Source organism: Acartia tonsa, chromosome 1, assembly GCF_053477335.1.
Source record: "Acartia tonsa isolate MP-2025a chromosome 1, ASM5347733v1, whole genome shotgun sequence".
In the NCBI taxonomy this organism is placed as follows: Eukaryota; Metazoa; Arthropoda; class Copepoda; order Calanoida; family Acartiidae; genus Acartia; species Acartia tonsa.
This window is the reverse complement of record NC_137260.1, coordinates 28,821,451-28,838,292: the sequence shown is the minus strand read 5'-3', so window position 1 is coordinate 28,838,292 and position 16,842 is coordinate 28,821,451. Positions and strand designations below refer to the sequence as shown.

The following is a 16,842-nucleotide window of genomic DNA, read 5'->3' as shown; positions in this document are numbered from 1 at the left end:
TTACCCCGGGGGTAAATTTTGGGAGGGGTAAACAAATTTTACCCCTGCCAACAGATTTCAGGGGGGGTAATTACCCCCCCAAGCAAATTTTACCCCCGGGGTAAAAATTTTGGAGGGGGAAAAAAAATTTGCGGCGCGCTTCGCGCGCCATTTTACCCCCCCCCCCCCAAAATAAAAAGCTTGGACGCCCCTGTCCTGGATGTTTATAAAATTCTTGCTATAAAATATTGTGTTATAAGATTGAAAACATATTTTGCAAACATTTATAACATCAACACTGTTTTTGTAACACTTTTTTCCATTAACTATATGAGATTCCTTCAAGAGTATAGCATAGTATAAAGCGTAATAACTCCCAGTTTCCTCTTCCCACTCCACTCTCCGTAAATCTAGGAAATTAATTATAATGTAAAAGTGTGATGAAATGTTTAAATTTCTGTTATGAAAGGGACAACTATATACATTAACAAGCTTAACACACTTGTACAATAAAATCAATGTTTATTGTTTATTATGACTTATTTTCTGGATCATCTTTAAAAATAGATAAAGTAAATTATAATTTTGAATTTTTAATATCCTCCAATAAAGAAAAGGCTGATTTTGTAGTTAAGAACTGGAAGACATATCCTACATTTATTTTACAAATCCTAGTTATAGAAAAGTTTTGCTACTAAAATATTAGGACTCAAGTAATATAAAAAAATAGTTAATAATGTAGACTTTACAAGTCAGATGTTTCGGTGATCTTAAGAAACATTCGGATGACGAGAAATATTCTTTAAATTTAATACCCCCACTTACCCTACCTTGTAATTATACAATCTAATTTTTAACCTAATAAGATGGACAGATCTGCAAATTGTTTAAAGTAAAAGTTTTACTGTCAAAACAAATCTTTTTCTAAATGGACAATTAATAGTTGTTTATTTTGTCACTTTTTGGCGTCCGTTTGCATAATGTTTGCAGAAATTTTTATTTTATGAACATAGGATTTTGATAAATGTCATTAAGGAACAGGATTTTAAAGTTAAATATAACAAGTTTCATCACATCCAATATCAACGATTTCGTAGCTTTTGATAAAATAATTGTAAAAAGATTAACATGGTTTATTAGTTTTTTTACTTCAGATACTGAACAATAACAGACAGAAATTTATAAAATGCTTTCATTTTAAAATCTAGGATATCGTATTTTAAAAATCCTAGATTGAATCATGTATTGCAAAATGTTTGAACATGTTTAAAAAGCTGTAACATCCAGGGGTCACACGGTTTAACACAGTCAAGAGACATCTGACAGGGATATAGGGATAGGTTAATGGATTGATAAATAATTATTCAAACGGTATAACACAGTCAAGAGACATCTATCAGAGATTTAAGGATAGGTTAATGGAATGTGCCATGACCAAATGGTGCCCATGTTCGACTTTTTCAGTGTTAGGGGTCTTTTACTGCAAACATGCATCCAGTACCAGGACCAAGAAACAATCAGGTTCTGTATAGTCTTTATTGATTAAAAGCTATCATAAGTGTCCTGAAATAACAATATCAATTAGTTATATCTTAAAACATACATGATAATTATTTTAAATGAACAAACTATCCTATTTTTAAGGAAGCAACTCAATTTTAGTATTAAATAAAATTCATTTTCAATCCCTAAATATTTAAAAATGCTTTGGATTTAACTTTGGTAATTATAGGAAAGATTCTTAAAAGGATTAATTCATTTATATCAAAAGAACTGCTTGATTACACAAATATTTAGGTTACAAATGGTAAAAGATAAGTGGGTTATATTTAGGATCATAATTTAATTATTTATTATTTATTTTTTAAATGCTGTTTTGGAAATACTAGCCAATTAAGTCTTATAAACCACACAAAACATTCAAGAAGGGATTAAATTTTACCTGAAGAGTTTTCTGGTAAAGCCCCTGTCACACTAATGCAGAGAAACACTCTATGCTTTCATAAAGCTTCATTCTAGAAACAATAATATCTGTCTCTTATGGGGTATTTTGAAAAAGTGCCTATGAAAGTGTACACTCACTAGTGTCCAAAATGGCAACCAAATGTTTTTGCTCAATCAATCAATCACATTGGGACAAGTTTGAAGGAGAATAATGGATGAGGACCAACATAGGGCTTACAGTCTTGACAGAATGGTTAATACCCAACACATTTAAGAAACCAGTGCTGGATCCTTAAATGTGTAGCCGTTGCCGTAGCCATAGCTGTAGCTGTAGTTGTCACCGTTGTCTTCACTGTAGTTGTGGCCGTAGTCATTGCCGTAGCCGTCGCCACTGCCAGTGCTGCTAATAAAACATCGATTTTTAAATGTTTGAAGTTTTTACGTATTATCATTTTTTTTCTTCATATTTTTACTGAAAATTCAAAATGTGGTTGTGATTTAAAGATTTAAAGCCGTGGCCAAGCATAGCCAATTTGATTTCTATTAGGCTAGTGGCTGTACCTCTGGCAGTAGCAACGGCAACGACAACACATTTAAAAATCCAGCTCAGGTGTAACTAACAACTGAATTAATTTGAAAAATTATTTGGTACTTTCAGCCTTTTTTTCGTGATTTTGGGGGACAACACTTTGTAGTACAGACAACCTTTTCACCTGTCTCACAAATAATATTTTAGATTTATTTCGTGTTTTAGCTATAACTTATTCCTGTTATGAAATATCTGTTACAGGCGCAAAGATAAAAAATTTTATGTTGTCATAAGAAAACTTGTATTTACATATCCCTGTATTTCTGATAAAGTCATGAAGCCAAGGATCATTCAAATTCTTAACATATTTCACTATTTATACCCTCACAAGGACAATCATTTCCAAAATTTGCAAGGCTATGGTCAAATTAGCACTACTGATCTATAGTATAGATGTATATACAGATAACTACCTTCCTCCCTTTTTCAATAACCTTTTTCGTCTGCTACCAAATTGTCTTCTGCTATTTAGCTGTGTTAATATGATCGACACCATTGGTTGATGTTCAATGACCCAATTGTGAGTCGACACAAGGACACTTCGATGGACAGATTCAGCTTCTTAATCCCTTCCCTCTCTAGCGTTTTACTCCAATATTAGCACAGCGATTATAAAATTTATCATATATCGGTAAATTTTATCCATAATAAGCTTAGCAATAGTAAAATACTCATACAAAGACAATTATATCCATAATAATAACATCAATTATAAAACAATCATCTAGCTTATTTTTTTACTGATAAATGTAAACAGAAAATATTTAGATAAGTGCCCACCAAAGACATTCGTAGTCAGTACTTAAAATAGGGATACAATCGATTATAGAGTAGCGATGCACAAACGAATTTGTTTTGTTAGGATAATACGGTATGTGCGCGCACAAATATTCTAAATATTTTAATAGATGTGTAAATAGACAGAGTAGGCAATGGGGCTTGCTATTTTTTTTAAAGTGCAGCTACTCTTTGGTTGGTAGCTGTCAGTAAGTCCGTCAGACATATAGAAAACTGTATAATAGCCTTTTTTCCTCTTCTATTTTAATTTACAAATAAAATTACTGTGTTTTTGTGTTGAAGTCAATGGTTGTTTTTCTCATCTTAGATATTGTTACATCATTAAGTTGTTCTATCAATGCATAACATAGAAAAAGGTTTTCTTGTTTCTTAATCAAGAGTAATGAATTTAAATTCTGAACCTGAAATATTTAGCACAAAAAAGTTTTGAGTACAAACTTTTACCTGATAAATATATATGGGGTGGTTGATATCAACATCTAATCATTGACATTATCTTTAAGGCACTTTGTATCCAATTATGTTAGGAAAACAACCATTTCAAAGTACAATTTTTATCTGGAAGTTCTATCCATACCATATCCAGTAATGAGTTTACCTACCATGTTTTAGCCAAGCCATTATTTCTACTAGTATCATTGATATCGAGAATTTGACATAGCAACCGTTGATACAATTTTTAACGTCTTTAGTTCTGATGCGGTAATTAGCAGTTCAAGATGCATACACCACTCGTATACAATTTCACCTCTTCAGAAGAACCTTTCTTATCTTCAATATTTTTATTTCTAAAAAATGTTGCCTTTTAAACTAAATATATCAATTTTTTTAATGACTTAAGATAAGATTACATATCCTACACCATTTTTGTCTTTTGAAGCTGTGAAAGTAAAAATAACTCTAAATAAATAAAAGTAAACTTTTACTATGCGTCAGGTCACTAAAAGGTATCTGCAAGTCAACTTTGCTATTCTATGCAAAAAAGTAGACTCTGTCCTTAATTCTTTATCAGTGAAAAATCATACAAGATTAGGATATAAATACATATATGAAATAAAGGTTTCAACCCTATCCGCCATGCCTCAAGAGTGGGGAGGGGATGGTAAACCCCAACACACCATTCAAATCCTTATCAGTTGAGCAGGAACCAAGATCATAAGCTTTAGACGGACGGACAGACTTCGTTTTAATTTGTAAGCTTGTATCATATAAGATGATAAAATAACTTAAAATTTAACTGCTGAGTGTCCTTTGAAATGCAAATTACTCTTTTATTTTGCGGACAAATAGATTTGGGAGTGTGTGTGTATGTGTGTTTGAGTTGGTGTGTGTGTGTGTGTGTGTGCAGTTGCAGAAATATTTGGATTTATGAGAAATAAATCCCCTATTTTTGGCAAATGCAACTTTTTCATCAAAATATGTTAATTTATCAAATTTATGGGGTATTTTGTTTATAATTAGAACATTTTGCAATAAAATGATTTATTGTATTTAGCCTTCTTTATAAAAAGATTTTTTTATAAAGGTTTTTTTGATAAAGGGCGCAACATCTGGACTGGACTAAGGTCTTCAAGTTGACATTCTTGGCACTGTGTGTCTGAACATAAAAAAAAGTGCTTGTTTTTTAATTAAAGCCATCGTTTAGAAACTCAAATTTGAGGCTTAGGCTGCAACAAAATAATTTTTATATAAAAACTTACTCCAGAGGAAATTTTAGTTGTTTATGATTACTTCCCTATTTCCCTATTTACATACATCTTTTAAAGACAGCCTAATAATCTGATTTTGTATGGAAAAAATAATTTTTGGAAGGTTTTTTCCGAACAGCCATATAACAAAGCTATTAAAAAATTAACTATATATGTACTTCATAACTTGCTGATTTTTGAGCACATGATGTTCGTATACATGACATTTTATGTTATTTTAACTATTTCTAAATATACAAATTATGCGGGGAAAGGGATATAAAGTTATAACAATGCTATTATGACTACAGTCATACTCTTATAATAATGACACTAAAGTATTTTTCCATTCATACAGCAAATTTAGAATAACTAATACTTTGATACTCCTTACGGCTATGCCCCATCTATGGAAAGGAAGAAGGCGAACACTGTTTAATTTAAATTTTAGTTTTAAGAAAAGCCGAAAAAATTTAAAGGGATATTTTTCTAGGATCGATTTCTCTTGGGACGCTGGTGTTAACCTCCCCTAAAATAGTTTTATACCTTCCCATGACCTATGAGAAGCGCTATTGTAAAGGGGAACCTTATTGGTTCAGCGGTTAGCGATATCCTTCTTTACAGACAGATAAACAGATAGACATCCAGTTAACTTTTTTATAAGGATTAATTGTTTTATAGATTATTTTTCCCGATTCTGCATATGTATGTTATTTTAAGCATAAGTCTGAAATAGCAAGTCACGTCTGTAAATGACTATATGTCACACAATTTTAGGATAAGGTATTGGGTCTAGGAAATCAGCCAAAATTTAATTCATGTACCTAGATTCATGACATGATGATTCCTATAACAGTTAGGTACAATTTAAAAGGCATATAAATCTAAACTCTAAAATCTTAAACTCTAAACTCTAAAATCATTAAAACATATTGCGCATGTCCATATAAAACACTAGCGACTACGCCCCTAGAGGCCTCTAGTGGCACTTTGAATGTTTTTTTTTATTTAAAATATCTAATTACAGAAATAATTGGTTTATGTTTCGTTGGAGTCTCTTTTTCGGGAGGGGTAATTTTTTTCTAGGGGCGATTTCTCCTGATAGGGTGGTGGTACCCTCCCCCAAAATAGTTATAAACTTTCCCGGGACTTATGAGAAGCTACCCTGTTAAGGAGAACCCGATCGGTTCAGCGGTAAGCGAGATCCTTCGCTACAAACAAACAGACAAACAAACAGCCAGACAGACAGACAGACATCGTTCTACTTTGTATTATAGATTTTTTAATTTTTTAATTTTTTTACAAGAATTCCATTTATAAACAATAATTAACAGTTTATAAACATGTAGATTCTGCATTATCCCACTATGCATAAAAATGTTTAGATAGTTTCGCTGTTAGTAAATTATGTCTCCTCTACATGAATTTCTGTCCAATTTTCAGGAATCGGCAAGGCTTTGGATTTAATGGACGGTTCAAGCTTCAATTTTTTTAAATTTGCATTCTTTTTTAGTCAGGTTTTTGTACTGGAAATGACACAATCCTTTGGTTCCCTAATGCGTAATATTCTGATTATAAATCAGAACTTTTAAATATTAAAAAAAAGTTTAACTTTTAAGGTCCAGGCATAGTATTATGACAGTTTGCGTAGTATTGAATGATTTATGAGACCCAACTACTTTTTATTTACAAATTATATACATATATGTGTTTTACTTTAATCATTACTTTTTCTGTCAAAATGTTACATGTGGCTTTACACAAATTTAAGTTTAAAGTAAAATTGTATCTAATAAAGGCATAATAACGACTTGCAATTTTTTAACATTGGCTTGTGTCGACTATTTCTATAGCATAGTACTATTTGACAGTTCTCTCTTGTACAGCTAATACAATAGAAGTAATCTTCCTAATAACAACACAAAAATATTAATGGTCATTTACTGAATGTCTTATTTAGACCAATAGTACACATGTACGAACAATCCGACCACTTTATTGGTTAGAATGTTTTCATATTTTAGTACAACATGGCATTTTTTTATTTCATCTATTAGTCAACTAAGGCGTTGAGTTCTTAATTAATATTTTTCCAAATTTTATAACAAGAGCTTTGAATAACTTATACAATATCGACATTGATCAAAGCCCCTTTAAATTCATAAAAGATAGAAATATAATTTTCATTGCCAAGAAAAATAGTGACCTTTTGTCACCTGACGACTATCGTGGCATAGCGTTATTGGAAACTGTGTATAAAATTCTGTCTAAGGCACTGAATAAAAAACTTAATGTCCATCTTATGTCAAATAAGGATGTTAATGATTTAAAACAGTTATTGCACAAACTTGAGAAAGGTATCGGGCTTCATATAAACTTTAGTAAAACAAAAATTTTAACCCATGGCACCTTTCCCCCCGATCTTGCTTCTATAGGGAAAATTGTCGACAAACTTAAACATCTTGGAATTTACCTCTCCTTTAATCAAAATTTAGCAAGAATTCATACTTATGATGAATTATGTAGTAAACTTGAAAAAAAAGCAAAGTCAATTCCTCTAAAAAGCAGTCATAATTTGATTAAAAGACGCAATCTTTGTAGCCATTTATTATCAGCCTGTGCTTACCATGTATACAGAATTTATCCCCCTGACGAGAAATATTGTAAATCAATTTGGAAAATTATTTCAAAGTTTTTATGGTCTAGTAGAAATCCTGATGGAAAAATATCATACAGATATAAAATTTCACAAAATCGTATAGAACAAGATTTCACTCAGGGTGGTTTGAACTTTCTAAAACCTGACACCCAAGCATTTTCAATATGGTTAAATAGTTTTATGAATTGTCTAAGATTTTCTTCCCAACATAATGATACTACCATTAGCTTAATTTTAGAACATAAACATCTAAACATTCAAGCAATGTTACCTACATTTAGTTATAAAACAATAATTGAGCATCAAAATTTCTTTAAGAGTCTTTATCCATGTGCAGGTGGTAATTATTTTCATAAGCTAAGTGAGTTTTTTTATGATTTAGAACATGAACCATCCACGTTTTTCCAATCCCCCATTATTTCATCCAATTTTGCTAATATTTCAACACCTTTTAATAAACACGATGAAAATATATTACTTAAAACTAAGAAGCTAACCATCGCTTCCATATTTGAAACAAGAAAAATTGATGAAAAAGTATTGTTTTTGCCATGCATAAAATCTGATCTATCGAATATAATTAGAGATGTTTCTTTAATAAATAAATTGAGTAAACTAGTAGAGTCAACAAAAACAGCTTTTCCTAGAGATTGTGTGTTTAGCATGAAGAGAGCAAAGCAACTTTTGATTCCAATTGGAACAGTTTTTTTAAAGAACAAATCTGTATTTTCTCTCCATTTTAAACTAATTCATAGAAATAAAAACTCATGTGAGCTACCTGCACTAAAAACTAGAGTGAGTGATAAGTTATATATTCCAGACAAAGAAATGCTTTCTATGTCGTTAAAAAAAATATTTAGCATGCCAATTATTTTATATTATAAAAATTTTATCCTTGAACAAATGAACAGAACATTAAATAGTAAAAATAAACTATATAAATTTAAATTAACTGATTCAAATTTATGTTCAAAATGTAATATAATAAGTTCAACAGAACATGCCCTCTATTTCTGTGTGTTTCCTACCTATTTTATACATAAACTTGCATTATTTCTAGATTATGTTCTAAATGATAGTAAGCCAGAATTCATCTTTTTAAAAGAAAACTTTTACTTATACAATATGTTTTATGAAGGCTTTTCAAACGATTTCTATCTACAATTATCCCATTTAATTTTAGTTGCAAAAGATAGATCTTTAAAAATAAGCATAGAGGACGATTTCATTAAGTGGGATGACAACAATTTCTATGCACACTCTATTCTTTTATCTCAATTTACTTGTAAACTCCTTCATAATGCTGGCTTGAATAACAATATAATATATGATTTTATTAATTTCATATCAAGCTAAGCCTAACATACACATTGTTTCTTTTATTCGTTCTATGTGGATCGATTTATGTCTTAATTTTATCTTTTTATTATTATTATGTTTTAACTATGTTTGTATATTATTTCGTATTGGAATAAATATTTAAATGTAGTATAAAGATTTGCATGGGGAAATTATCTTGTGAAAACTTATGTCGATTGTATTGTGGTATTCAAAAATGCTTAATGTAAACAAAATGTTTGTTGCTAGAAATTCCTTGTCATCATGTGTCAGAGATATATTGTTATGGTTTGTATTTATGCATATTTTCATCCTTGTTATTTAATCTAATCTATTGAATTGTTGACTTCTGTCTACATAACTTTTAATTAAGATATCTATAAACAAGGATGATATTTTCCATATTTAGCCCAGCATTAATAACATCATAAAGTCCTATTAGTTAATTTTGTATGCCTTATAAGAAAATTTAGAATAAAGATATAGAGTTTGTAACTTCAAAAAAGATTTAAACCAAATAGCTAAAAGTTAAGTACCAAATGTGTACGATAGACATACAGGCGACACTGACTTAGCTAGAGAAAAGATTTACCTTGTAAAATAAGAAGTGTTTCTGTTTATAATTAACAGAAAGACTGATAATAAGGAATTTCAAACATTGTTTTAATTTTACAGTCTAAAAGTGTAAAGTACAATTATCAAAATTTATTCAAAATTAAAATAAAAATAACTCTTAAGTGAACAACCTTAACTTATTTTACTCTTTTTTATTTGCTTTTATATAAAAATGCATTCGCGTTTGGGTTCAACAATCAACTCCTCTCTTCAATAATAACCTCCTACCAAAGGCAGGATTTTACATATAAGGCTCAAGGAAAAGTTAACCTATATAGCTATAGTCTATTTTCATTTTTTTATGGAAAAAAATTAGTTAAAAGTGTGAAATAAAGATCTAATTCTGTACTTTAAAAAAAGAATACAAACATTTTTATAAAAATAAAGGCTATGTTTTTTTTGCCTTTACTATATATCGCAGACAGTCACATCTATTTACATTAGTTAATCTGAGCTGACAAACATACAAACTTAGAAAAAGGAAATTCTCAACATATGGTTTGTTCTGCTCTGGTTAATTCAGAGATATATTTTGAATTAAAGTACCTCATTTTTTTCAAATTCAAAGATTTCATTTATCATGGACGTTCCGTCTAACTATCTTGATTTATCATTTACAATAATCTAAAATCTTGATAGAGAAGGTAATCTTACAATGAGGGTAATTACCTTCAATGTTTATTTTTGATTGGGCATAAAAACCCATATTTTGGGTGCAAAATCTCAAACAGGGGGTATAATCTTATATAGTTCATAAAAAATCGGTATCAGTTTTACCTTTATACTAACCTCCCCCCTTTGGACTTCCTTAGACTTTTTTGTGTTAAAGGTTTACAATGCTAGACAGAGAATTTTTTATTAACTTTTGAAAATTTTATAAACTCTATCAGATAGACTTATAAATTTTATTGACAAATTAGCTTATCCTGGCAATTTCAGATTATTAAGAAAATCATGAAGATGTTGGAATTGACACTACTGATACTTAAATATCCATCTTAAATGTTATGCGAATTTACGCTTACAATTTGATACTTTTAATATGCACTAATAATTTGTCCCAAAATGAGTGATGTACTAACAAATTATAGCCAAAGTCTAAATCCTTAAATTCATTTTAATTAAAAATAGGGAAACTAGCAGTCAGTCATTTATGATATCTTATACTAAACATAATACTTGTTAAGGGTATAGGATATAGAGTGTCCTTTCAAATTATTTTCAAATTCTTTCTGCGATAAATCCAGGGATAGACGGATAAACAAAGAAATAAAAACATTTCAATGTAAAAAAGGGTATTGGACTAAACAAATATTTATGTCGGCGAGGAAACAGTGGTTTCAGCTGCAGCCGCGGTTTGTTGATAAATAAAAAATGTCAGACTATAAAGAATGACGAAATTAACGGATATAGAATACAAAATCCACGTAAATAGAAAAAAACAGTTTCATTTATTCTTTATCCGTGGATAAATCCCAGAAGCTGAGATGTCCTATGTCAGCGTTTTAGATAAATTCAATTTTCCTCTTTTTTATTGCCATGGAGGGACAAATAACTGGAAAATGAGAAAAAAGGTAAATAAAATAAAACGCACTGATATATAATATATATTCATATATTGTTTAAGTTCTTTGAAGAAGCTTTCAGGTATCAGGTATCAGAATGTAGCAGGCCTCAGGAACTTGGGCGGCTTCGCCATCTTGTCCAAGGCAGGGACCAAACTTGTGCTACGCACTTGTCCACAGACCCATCTGCTTTGTTACCACTGTTCTTGGCTAGCAAACCTAAATAGTATATGTTAGCCTTCTCTTGTTGTGACATGATGTCCCATGTCCGCCTATAATATATGTTTCTGTAAACTTGTGGTTTTAAACTCTAAATTTTCCTGTTTTTTTTATAAATTTCAATATGTGCTTAAGACTCAAGGTATGGAAGTCTTTGGTCCGTATGGTGTTGTTACCAAATAGCTCCAGCCTGAGCTTGTTGTATCTGGGGCAGTAGCCGATGAGGTGTTCGATGGTTTCCTCATGGAATCCACACTGTTGACAGCCTGGGTTGTCTGCCAGGTTCATTCTAAATAAGTGTTTATTAGTGTTAGCGTGGCCAGTCAGGATCTGGCATGCATACATGACAAAAGTCCTGTTTTTGTTCTGGATGAGTTTCCAGACATTGTTTCTGGCTTCTTTCAGAAACATTCGTGTTTGTCTGCAGAATCTTGGGTCAGCAGGACTCATCCACTTCTGTTGATGAGCCCTGTCGGCCCATTCTTTGATAATACCATTGATGTATGATATAGGAATGGGTGCATGTGGTTCTGGATAGATTACCTGTTTGTTGTTCATTGCGGAGCCAAGCTTGGCAAGGCGATCCGCAATTTCATTACCTTTGTGACCTACATGTGCTGGGATCCAGATAAGTTCCACCATATTTTTCTTACCTAGTCTGTTTAGTGCCTGTTTGGCTCTCGCCACGCAGGTGCTGTCCACTATATACTTACTTGCAGCTTTGATAGCTGCCTGGCTGTCAATATGTACTTTAATATTTTTACCTATGGGGTTGATTTCTAGTAGATGTTGTGCCGCAGCTTCCATTGCCAGGATTTCCGCTTGGAACACTATGGCAATCTTACCTAGGTGCCTGTATCCCTGTTGTTTGATATTGATACCTTTGGTTGTGTAGCCAAAACTACTACCTGATTTGGTTTTTGACCCGTCTGTGTAGACATTAATGGTGCTGTCATTTGATGGAGTGAGCTTAAATTGATATTTGTTCAGCTCATCTTTTGTTTCTATGATACTAATAAAGTTACACTCACCCCTTTGCTTGTTGATGAGCTTGTCTGTTGGCAGTGATAGTTCTGGGAGTTCTTTTGCCAATTTTAGAACTCTGTTGGTGTGGTTTTCAGGTTTTGTGACCTCTCCTTCCTTGTGTGACCAGTTACCATTCCTCGTCAACCTTAGGTAACTTTTCAGTGATAGAGCCTTAATATGAATTTCTATGGGATGTAGATCTAAAATAATTTCCATGGCCTGTGTGGCTGTGGTTTTCATTGCATTAAGAGAGGCAAGGCACCCCCTGCGCTGGACCTTTTCTAGTTTTTTAATGTGTGTGGTTTTGTAGGCACTGTTTAGCCAAACTAGACATCCATATGTAAGGATGGGTCTGACTAGACTAGTGTACATCCACCTACACACTTTGGGTCTTAGCCCCCAATTTTTCCCTAGCATTTTACGACATTGGTTCATAACAATATTTGCTCTCCTGGTGATGTTATCTACATGTTTGGTCCAGGTGAGTTTGGAGTCTAGAGTGACCCCCAGGTACTTAAAGGTTTTAACAACTTCAACTAACTCACCATTTACCTTGACTATTGGGTTTCTGATGTTGCGTTTGCGGGTGAAAACCATGATTTTGGTTTTTGAGGCGCTGAAACTAAGGCCACAGTCTGAGGCCCAGGTTTCCATTACCTTTGCATCCTGGTTTAGGCGATCCTCTATGGTTGATATATCTATACCTGTGACTAAGTCCACTAAGTCATCAGCAAAGGCATTTATCATGCTGGGGTGTACATCTGGGAACCTATCTAAGAGATCATCTGGTTCTAAATTCCAGAAGATGATGGACATAATGCCACCTTGTGGTGTCCCCCTGGTGGGGATCTTTGTGACACACTCACCATTTAGCGTGGCTTCGGCTATTCTGTTGGTGAGCAGGTGTTCTGACCATTTTATAATAGCTGGATCTATACCTTTCCTTACCAAGTTGTTGATAATGCTGCTTATGCTGGCTTTAGAGAAGGCTGCATCAATGTCTAGAAAGAGGGCACCTGTGATCTCTTTCTTTTCAAGTGATTTTTCAACCTTGTGTACTAACCTAGGGAGAGCATCTTCTGTAGATATACTTTCCCTGTAGCTGAACAAGTTCTTATGAAGCTTGTTGTACTTGAAGGTGGTCCTGTTGAGATACCAGAAGATGAGCCTTTCAAGACCTTTCAGGAGAAAGGATGTCAGGCTGATGGGTCTGAGATTTTTTGGGTTACTATAATCTAGTTTACCAACCTTTGGTATGAAAACTACTTTAGCTTTACAAAGTGTAGAAAAAAATCAGCCATGTGAAGTCATAAAAATGAGGGATGAGAGGAGAAGTGGAAAAGAAAACCTCTAAAAAAGAGATGGATAATTCCTCATTTTTATGACGTCACATAGCTGATTTTTGAGACACTATGTAAAGTTTCTTCCTTAAAATTAGCATGCCATTAATGTTTATTAGGGTAATTGATTCAAATCTAGCCCCCTTTGTCTCAATGAAAAAGGATATCTAACGGCTGGCATGCTGAGGCTAGGATTGGCTGATCCTTCCTTCAAGCCACCCTGCTTCATCGAATCTGAACGGTTAGTGTCTCAACCATGACACTTTGGTTGAGTATGACTTCCGAATTAGCGGGAAGTTCTCGAGATCTGTTGGCGAACATACAAACCCCCAATACCAGGAACCATCAAGTTTCAACAGCAGGTTTGATTATAGATTTATTGATGAAATTATTTCAAAGTCCTGAAATTACAAAATCAATTAGTTCATAATTCCAGTTATTTATAACCACGTAATCTTAATTGCTTTTTAAAATCATTTTTCTCTACGGTTAAGAATCTTTGGAAACTTTGGCTTTAAAGGAAAATTATTTTAAAAAGCAATTAAGATTACGTGGTTATAAATAACTGGAATTATGAACTAATTGATTTTGTAATTTCAGGACTTTGAAATAATTTCATCAATAAATCTATAATCAAACCTGCTGTTGAAACTTGATGGTTCCTGGTATTGGGGGTTTGTATGTTCGCCAACAGATCTCGAGAACTTCCCGCTAATTCGGAAGTCATACTCAACCAAAGTGTCATGGTTGAGACAATTTCAAAGTCCTGAAGTTCTTATGGTTTCAAATCCCTGGTATACTAGGGTCATTCACGCACTATGAGACCAATGATAGGCCCAATTTTGTTCTCCGAAATCTTCACACACTCATATCTCATTCAAAAGTAACGAACGTGCGCATCAAAATATATAAACAATCCATACCGCGTCACTTTATGAAAGGAAAGTCAAAAAAGACGACATTTGCGCTTGATTCCAGGATAATGATAAGGAATTAATTTCGAACTTGATAAACACAAAGCTTCCTCGAAAAGAGGTTAAGACAGTTAGCTACGTCTGCGACGGCAGCTATGTCTAAATTCAACGAATCAATTCGGCGGTAATAGAGTTTCTAAAAGTTACATTTCTAGGGGATGGCTGATGGTAGTTGAGGCTGATTTGTTAGGCTTCCCTAAGTCAGGCAGCTGAAGGTGGCGCTGAGACAGCCAAGCCCTGTTTAATTCAAATGAGATTTTATTCAATAGAAGCTCAGGCCGACAATACGGCAAAACAATTTTGTTACACATTTCGAATGAATATAATTTTCTGGCATTAAAAATTAAAACAATTTTCTTCTTAATTTTCAAATATTTAAACATATTAGAATATTTGTCCCTGTGTTCTAGTATTGGTGGATCTAATATCTATTCTTTAATATATTGAATTTATTATTTCTGTATGTCTGAAACTAATACCATTTCATTTTATTTTTATACTGTTATCCTATTATAGAAAGTAGAAAATTTTTTTTTCTGTAGCTTAAATAATTGATAACTACTGAACTAATTGATTTTTTTTATTTTAGGAAAGCTTCTAAAGGGTCCTTGGATGGTTGTAGGCTATTTGATATTTAAATTTATGGTTTTGGAATTGTTTTAGGCTATGTTACATATATCTGGTCAATTTTGTTCAGACCACAGGTCTTTAGAAGGTGAAAATGACCAAGAAGCCATTAAAACAAGGTTAAAATTTTATTTCTAGCAAATAAACCCAAAATTCTTTCTCAAGTGTACTGTAAGGCATTTTTGTGCAAAATTTGTAGATTTACTCTGCCATTTTGAATTGTGTTACCCATGATGAGCGATTTTATAACTCTGTGCACTGTAAAACTACAAATTGTCCAATAAATAAATATATAGAATAGAGGGACTAAGATTACAAAGGACCAGTTTGCAATGACCTATATCTTTAAAAAAAAAAGCGTTGACCTAGAAACCTATTACAATACATTTTAGTTAACAGTAATTTTGTTTATCGTCTTTAGCATTAGTTTTTGGTATAATCAAAATATATTATAAGTAGAAAACTAACTTCCCCTTCCTTCGATATTGCTAATGTGTTAGGAACCCTTCCTGGGAGCTGGAACCCTGCTAGACAAAAGGACTACATGATTCTACCCTGCTACTAAACTGCAGGCACTAGTCCTAATTCCTAACTAATATTTACATTAAAAATAATTTTAATTTTTCTCTATTACTAATTAATTATAATATTATCTCCAGTTCATTTTCTTGGTCTTTTGTTTACTACTTAAATTACAAATCTACTATGTAAGGGTCATTGCTTATTGAGTTCAATTATCTTTCCTATAACACATCTATTCATAAGCATCATTTGTCCAATATATCCTCTATCTGCAAATTTGAATCCTAAAATCAAGAACATGTATACAGATACACATTTAAGTACTGTTTTGTTCATAGCAAAAAAGCCACGTTATGAATTTTGATGTGAAAATATAATGACTGTAGATATTCTGTGGTTTATCACAGGTTTCTCTAAATTGAATTAGTAAATTTGTCAATAGGAACAATTTCAAACATCTAGCTGATTTTTAAGATTATGAACCCTATAATTTCCTGAGGCTTCGTGGTGATTCATGCTGGGCCTGTCGAGCATTGATTAATTTACATGCCTTCATCAATGTCATTGTCAATGATGCAAACATTTCATGTGGCATTTCACTTTATTGGTAACAGAAACAGATATACAGAGAAAGGATCGACAGATACAACGAGAGAGGGTGAGAGAGAGAGGGAGAGAGAGAGAGAAAGAAAGAGAGAGAGAGAGAGAGAGAGAACAAGTATGACACTAATCCATTGGAAGTGCAACACAAAAAATATATCAAAAAAAGACATGAAAACGTTTGGAAAGAAAAGTATAGAGTTGATCATTTCGAATCACAACGCAAGGGCCTATCTACTAGGTTTAAGAATTCTTTTTTTCAAAACTATCAACCATTTTCTTTAATGACAACGGAGAAAATCAGAAAGGCGAACGATGTGAGATACAGAGAAGCATCGCTACTAAAAGAAGAGAGAATG

At 32.5% G+C, this 16,842-nt stretch overlaps 3 protein-coding genes across 3 annotated transcripts in view; 2 read left to right on the top strand and 1 right to left on the bottom strand.

The window, feature by feature from the left end:
• shop (sulfite oxidase) overlaps nt 1–16,842 on the top strand; it is a 102,112-nt gene that overhangs the window by 5,326 nt on the left and 79,944 nt on the right. The window lies entirely within an intron of this gene.
• LOC145317039 (uncharacterized) overlaps nt 1–16,842 on the top strand; it is a 79,519-nt gene that overhangs the window by 5,308 nt on the left and 57,369 nt on the right. The gene's annotated exons all lie outside the window — the stretch shown is intronic.
• Nucleotides 11,257–12,217, bottom strand: LOC145316694 (uncharacterized). The gene is made up of 2 exons (XM_080157395.1): nt 11,571–12,217; nt 11,257–11,394 (listed from the first exon to the last, which is right to left on the bottom strand). The coding sequence occupies exons 1-2, from the start codon at nt 12,199–12,201 to the stop codon at nt 11,285–11,287; spliced, it is 741 nt and encodes a 246-aa protein (XP_080013521.1). The 5' UTR covers nt 12,202–12,217; the 3' UTR covers nt 11,257–11,284.

Excerpts from the sequence above, each read along its gene's own strand:
- LOC145316694 (XM_080157395.1), bottom strand. The coding sequence starts at position 12,201 with ATGGAAGCTGCGGCACAACATCTACTAGAAATCAACCCCATAGGTAAA. Across the intron at positions 11,395-11,570 it reads GCTCAGGCTGGAGCTATTTG|GTTTGCTAGCCAAGAACAGT; the intron begins GTAACAACACCA and ends TATACTATTTAG.